The 6,586-nt window shown below is 56.9% G+C and overlaps 1 protein-coding gene across 6 annotated transcripts in view; it reads right to left on the bottom strand.

Moving 5' to 3' along the window:
- Window positions 1-238: 238 nt before the first annotated feature.
- LOC111144191 (testis-expressed protein 264) overlaps window positions 239-6,586 on the bottom strand; it is a 30,365-nt gene continuing 24,017 nt past the window's right edge. For all 6 annotated transcript variants that reach the window (XM_022498391.1, XM_022498396.1, XM_022498392.1 and 3 more), the window contains 2 exons: window positions 4,182-4,350; window positions 239-835 (listed from right to left, as the gene is read on the bottom strand). In XM_022498391.1, the coding sequence (XP_022354099.1) occupies window positions 543-835; window positions 4,182-4,350 (462 nt within the window). In that variant the 3' untranslated portion in view covers window positions 239-542. The remainder of the gene's footprint in view (window positions 836-4,181; window positions 4,351-6,586) is intronic.

Below are 6,586 nucleotides of genomic sequence, written 5' to 3'. Positions count from 1 at the left end.
GCCTGGGGGAGCCTCTGGGGCTGCTGCAATGAAGGAACAGCTGTAACCCAGGGCCACAAAGCTGGGAGTGGGGGGCCTTCAATACCCCTTTCCTCCTCTCAGCCCAGAGTCCCTTGCCACACTTCTTCCTCTCCTCGGGCTGGGTGCTCCTGCCCACTCCCAGTCTATCTGCACAGGGCTCCTCGAGGTGAACACACACACACACACACACACAACACACACAAATGCACAGCCCAGGTCCAGGGGAAACGAGAAAACCATCTGCTTTATTCTGAGTCCTGGAAGCTCCAAAGTGAATCTGAAAAAACACGTCAGAGGGGCAGGAGCCCCAGGGTCTGGGTGCAGAACACAGTCCTTGGCTCCTTTAGCCCTGGGAGCCGAGAGGGCGGTAAAAAGGCTTAGCGAGAGCATGGGGCAGTGGAAATCAGGTCCCCACTGGGACCCCTGGCCCCAGCCTGGGCCTGAGAGGTGAAGGAGGAAGAGGGCTGGAGAGTCTGCTCAGTTCCTTAGCAAATGCAACCCAGGAGGATGCGGGCCTAGGGTTACTCCTCACCCTTCTCGGGAGTACTAGGTTCCCGTGGCCACTTGGAAGTCCCCAGGGGCTCAGCCTCAGGGCTCAGCCTTGGCTCCCCCAGGGGTCCCTCGCCTTCCAGGTCCAGCTCCTCAAAGGATGAGCCACTGGCGCCTGACTCACTATAGCTGTGCTCACTGCGGGTGTCACCGTCGTCCCAGCCACGGCTGCTCACCCCAGGGGACAGTGTGGCAGCTGAAGTCTCCCGGCTGCCAGGACCCACCTCCAGGCTCACAGAACTTGTGTCACTCATCGTATCAGCTCCTGGGCCAGGAAAAGGGAGCACACGTTAGCTAGGACCCCCATTCCCTCCTCCAGGGAGAGGACAGACAACCTCCACTTGCTCGGGAACCAGCATGCACAGTGTGCTCATGAGTAATAAAGTGGGCCCTACCTCAAGAGGCTCATTCCAGAGGCCCTCTGCCCTGGCCAGAGCTACACTGACAGGGCAAAGGGAGGGATGGAGGGAGAGAGGACAGCATGCTGTGCACTCCTCTCCCTCCCCTTGAATTAGCCTCACAACTCCCTGCGCTCCCACAAAGCCTGCTGCCCCCCCACCCCCCAAGAGTCCATTAAGGACCACTCAGCCCTGAGGTGGAGAGCTAAGGGTAGAACAAAGAGATTCAAGTAATGTCCCCTCCTCCACATCCCATTTCAGGCTTGGAGAAAGGTTTGTCCAAGGCCAGCGTGCCCATAAGGCATGAGGATGGGAGAATGGACCAGAAGGCCTACTCTCTTGTCCCCTCCCCCATGCGGGGCTCCCCAGGGAACAGCCACATTCAGGAAGGCAGCTGGCCTCAGCCTCTGGCCCCACAGAGCCCTAGTTTGAGGAGGCAGCTAGGGCATAGAGAAGTGGGATAGAGAAGTCTGGAGAAACCAGTTGCAAGGAAGGAGGATACTAGGATAAAGCATTTTAAGGGCTTTCTTCCCCTATGGCTGGGCCACCCGAGAGGAGCCCTTAATTATCCCCAACCATTACTGCTGGTTCCTGAGCCACAAAGCAGCAGAAGGGGACCATGAGCACTGTGCTGGCAGCTGAAGAGCCCTGAGACAGGGCTGAGGGTCTAGATCCCTCCCAGTATGTTCCTCCCACCCCTAACACATCCTCCAGGCAAGTAGACACTTCATTTGCCCTGTTCAGGAGCAACCCCTCAACTCACCTCCCCAGATCAGAGGTACTAACAACAGTTGGGGGAGTGGGGTAGGGAGAGGAAGGGACAAAGAGCTCAGGCCCACTGTGTAGGAATCCAGATTGAGAGAAGGCTGATATGCACCCCCTTCTGTGTGAGAGGGAGAGGGGCAGCTGTCAAACATCACAGAGGTGAGGGGTGGGCCAATTTCCCCAGATCCAGTCTCCATGGTGATGCAACCCTGAGCCAGGAGCAGCTGGGAACTGCTTGCTTTTGGACTTGGCCTGGAACTTCCACTGTGTCTCAGATGGGGACTAAAATAAGGGTGGGGGGATTTGGGGGTCTGCTCCTTCAGTTCCCTTGGCCCTAAGAAGATATCCCTTGGGCCTACTGGCAGAGGTGAGGTAGGCTCTGGAAGTGCTAGCCTACTAGCCCAGGGCCCTCTTCTTGCTGGGGCCCCAGTCATGGCTCCCAGAATAGAGGCAGCCAAGTGTAAGCTTGGGCTATATCCTGAGTTATGGGTGGTTCCTTCTGACTTTAGGGCATGACTCCAGCCCCTTATTCACTCCTTCAGTGGGGATAATCAGTGCTCCAGAGGCTGCAGGCCTGAAAGAAGCAAATGAAATGGGGCTCCCAGGCCCCATTAAACTGTCATGTTCCACCAGCCCACCTACCCAATGGCTCTCTTGGGACCTGAGTACGGGAACGTGCTGCTTGCCAGGAGGCTGACTCCTCCCTGTCCCAGCTCCTGGGCTAGGAACAGTCAGAGGATGGAGCCCAGGGATGGCCCTTCAGGTTGGGGCCCAGGATGCTCAGATGAGGCCAGCCCCTGGGGGGACATGTGGACACCTCTGGCAAATGAGTCCAAGGCAAGGAAGTGGCATCCCTCCAGCCCCACCATGGTCTGCACCAGAAGAACTTCCAGAGCCTTGGACCCCTGTCCCAGGACAGAAAAGGCCAGGCAAGGAAGGGCAGAACCTAAGTCTTTAGGGCTGCCAGGGCAGAGAATGAAGCTGCCACCTTCACCCCAGTCCCTCCCTCCTCCACTGCCCACAGCCAGTGCAAGGAGATCAAATATTCATTGCCTCCCTGGAGCTAAATAATACATCAATGTAATAACAGGCATAAGGCAGCTAATCACCCCCTTTCACCTCCTAGCCCAAGCGGCGGCCCCAGTGGGGAGGAAGTCAGGGGCACGCCAAGCCCTGGGCAGCCAGGCACCCAGCACACATTGCTGTGCAAATGGCATGCACCTGGCAGGCACATACTCAGAGTCCGCCCTGGGTGTCAGGGCAGATCCTGTCAGAGGTGGGCCGACTCCACGACCCCCCTGCCCAGCAGGGAGTGGGTGGGCAGGCTAGTGAGGAAGACAGGCCAAGGCACTGGGGGCGTGGGAGCCACGCTGCAGCCAGCTGTAGCGGGTGCCAAGCAGTTCTTTAATATCCCTGGCAGGCAGTGTTTGGGAGAAAGCTGGGTGGGTGGGCTGAGGACGGGAGTGTAGACAGCAGAGGGAGGTCGAAAGAAGGTCAAGACACTCCCCCTTCCTGCCCTAGAGACTGCCTGGGCCTGCTGACCTTGTGCCATGTCTTGTGCTCACAGTAGGCGCACTGAAGAATGTCTGCTGGGCATTACCAGGCGGGTGGGAACAGTGCCCCACGGAGGTAATTAAACAGCAGATGAAGTTAACTGTGTTGGACACGGCCTCTAGGGAGTGGTTGCCTCTCAGTACCCTTACCCCCCGCCACAACATATGCCTTTCTAGGATGACCTTGGTTATTGAAGATTGGCTGGACAGAGGAAGTCTCCCAAAGAAGGAGGGATAGCCACTCTCCTCCCAGCTATCTACTGGGGGGAGTGTACCACTCCCACAGGTCATGGACCTCCATCACCACACAAGGCTCCAGCAGCGCGGACTAGGGCTGGGCCCCTTGGGATGTTACCAGCAGGCCCTCTTGCTCCTGGGGACAGCCTGGCAGGGAGGTGGGTTGAAAGCCAGCAAATTACCAGCTGGCCTAGACCTGGAGGACGAAGGCTAGCTCTGGTGGAAGGGGCAAGGGGCTGATCTCCTGGCTCCCCTCGGCAGGCTCTCTGGTTGTTCTTCAGCAGGGAGAAAGCAGCTGCCTCTGGGTAGGGCTCCGTACTGGGAACACCCTGTTCTCTCCTCTCTACCTTCCAGATCCAGGGCCAATCTTACTTTCTGATGAGCCCCACCCAAGTGATGCCTTTCCTGAATAGCCCCATCCCCCAGGGTCCCATGAGCATCTGTTTCCAAAGGTACTTCTCGTGGCATCTGCAGGGTCATTGTATCTGTACTGCCAGGGCTAACATGTGTGAACCCAATCTGCATGGATCCATGTATCTAGAAATAGGCAATTCTCATGTGGGTTGTGGGGTGGGCAGGTTTCCTTCCTCCACCTCTGCCAAGCTTAGTCTGGACACCCACAGTGGATAGGCTCCACGCAGGGCCCCACCCTCCATACCTGTGCCATCCATCTGGGTGTCACTGGCCTCTGCAGGCCCCCGGCTTTTCCGCTCTGTCTCCTTCACCTCAGGCACATAGAAGTCTCCCTGTCGTGCCAGTGGGCACATGAAATAGATCTGGTCTTGCTGGTAGATCTCCAGCCGAGGGTGGGCACACAGCTTCCGCTCCTTGTCAGAAAGTGGCAGAAGGTGAAATGAACCTTACAGGGCTTCTGACCCACCCACCCCTAAAAGGCCCTAGGAACTATCTATTGCTCACTCCCTCCCAGAGGGCTGGCTCCGCCTCTTGCCTCGATCTCCCCCAAGTACCAAACCCCTGCTGAGGGAGGCACACACAGAGCACCCTAAGGGCAGGGCCCCAAACTCCAGGAGGCAATGATCTAAGGACCCAGAAGTCCTTGGGACAACACCCTGGGACAGGTGCTACTAGAATCCAGGGGCCTGGCACTGCCCCCGGCACCACTAAACCAACCTATCCATACCTCTGACCAAAAGGCTGTCCCAGAAAGCACTAGTCTCAAGTAGCCATGATGCTTAGCTTCCGACTACCCCAGGGACAGGGACCCCAGGGACAAAGGCCCCAGGCACCCAAGCCCAGCCAAGCCAAGTTCTGACCTGCTAGACTTCCCATCTCAGCATCCCCTGGCTGTGACCTCCTCTCCACCCTGGACAGTGTTGACCGACCCCGATATCTCAGGAAAGGCCAGGGCCCCTGACCCTCAGGCCTCCGGCCCCTGCCCTCACAGACATATTACTGACGGACCATGGACAGGTGCTCCAGGCCAGTGAAACCCTTCTTTCACTCCCATTCTTTCCTAGTTCAGGTCTAAGCCAACCTCCAAGACTATCACATATGCTTGGTTCCCTGCCTTCTGGCACCTGCCCAGAGTTTCGGCCAAGGAGGAAGAGGCAGATCCTAGGCTAGAGGGGTAGGCAGGACAAGTAGAACCAGCACTGGACATTATCCTGACTCCCCAGCTGGCTGAAGTACCAGTTTATAGGGCCCCGAGTCCTGAGACAGGCACTCCCCTCTGCCTGGCCACAGAGCCTGAAGTGTCCCTCTGCCAGTGTGTATGGAATGGCGCACAGACACATGCCAGAGCTGCACCAAGGCAGGCAGGAACAATCAGGACAGGGGTCAAGAGCATGCTGCTCCCCGGCCTGCCCCCCTTTCCTGCAATGGAGCGCAATTATCCACTAGGATGACTGTGAGGCCCCTGCCCTGTCGCTGCTCAGCCACCAACCTTCACAACACGACTATTTATAGCACCCGCCCGGCGCTCACGAGCTCTGAAATGAGCCTTCCACTTAGCAGTAATGAAAGACTTAGCACCTGGTAGGGAGAAGCCACTCTAGGACTCCACTTGTCCACCTGCCTGGCCAACATTAGAGCTGAGGACCCCTTCCAATTAAAGCAGAGAAGAAGTGTACAAAATGAACCCCTCTGGCAAAGACAAGAAGAAAGGTGAGCCTGAAGGTTTATGAGTCAGGGTGTTCAGCAGCCACTGGGGGACAGGGTATGTCTAGGAGCCCACAGGGAAGGTGGGTGGCCTGCCCAAAGTCTGGCTGCAGCTCAGCTAGCCAGACCGCATGGGTAACCCAAGCAAGGCCCTGCACCCGAAGTCTCAATGTGCTCAAACACAGAGAGGGACACCCCAACCCTGACATCCCAGGATCAGTGAAGGAAATTCATTATTTTTAATACTTTTTTTAAAAAAGATTTTATTTACTTATTTGACAGAGAGATCACAAGTAGTCAGAGAGGTGGTGTGGTTGGGGGGGAGCAGGCTCCCCGCTGAGCAGAGAGCCTGATGCAGGGCTTGATCCCAGGACCCTGAGATCATGACCTGAGCCGAAGGCAGAGGCCCAACCCATTGAGCCACCCAGGTGCCCCTACTTTTAATACTTTGAGTCCAGTTTTTGGTTTTTGGGGTTTTTTTTTTTTTTGCCAACCTGGGTGTTCTTCATGCCACCTCACAAATCCACATGCCCAGCTCCTCCCATCTCTGCACACACTGACAGCTGTCTCTGCTTCTCCAGCTGCCCACACACTCACCCGGCCCTGATCCTCGGGAGGCTGAACAAGAACACAATGTCAGGAAGCAGGAGCTACCAGGCTCTGGAGCTTCCCTACTGCCAGCACCTGGGAATGAGCATCTGCCAAACCTGAGCTCCACTCAGTGAACTGAGCCATGTCACCAAGCCCAGGGTCAGGGGGTTCCCAGGAGAAGGTACAGGCCCTTCCCCAGTAGCTAGAGGGAAGAAAAATACCCCCAAACCTAATCAGGGCATGGCTTTCACCAATGCGCCCATGCCCTCTCTGGGCATTTAACAGTCCAGAGGAAATTTGCTAAGCGGTCATCAAGCTGGTAGCCTGTCTCTCAAGGGCCATAGACATTTGGCT

The sequence above is a fragment of the Enhydra lutris genome, unplaced genomic scaffold (assembly GCF_002288905.1).
Source record: "Enhydra lutris kenyoni isolate GAN:26980312 unplaced genomic scaffold, ASM228890v2 scaffoldscaffold10, whole genome shotgun sequence".
In the NCBI taxonomy this organism is placed as follows: Eukaryota; Metazoa; Chordata; class Mammalia; order Carnivora; family Mustelidae; genus Enhydra; species Enhydra lutris.
This window is presented reverse-complemented; position numbering and strand designations above follow the sequence as displayed.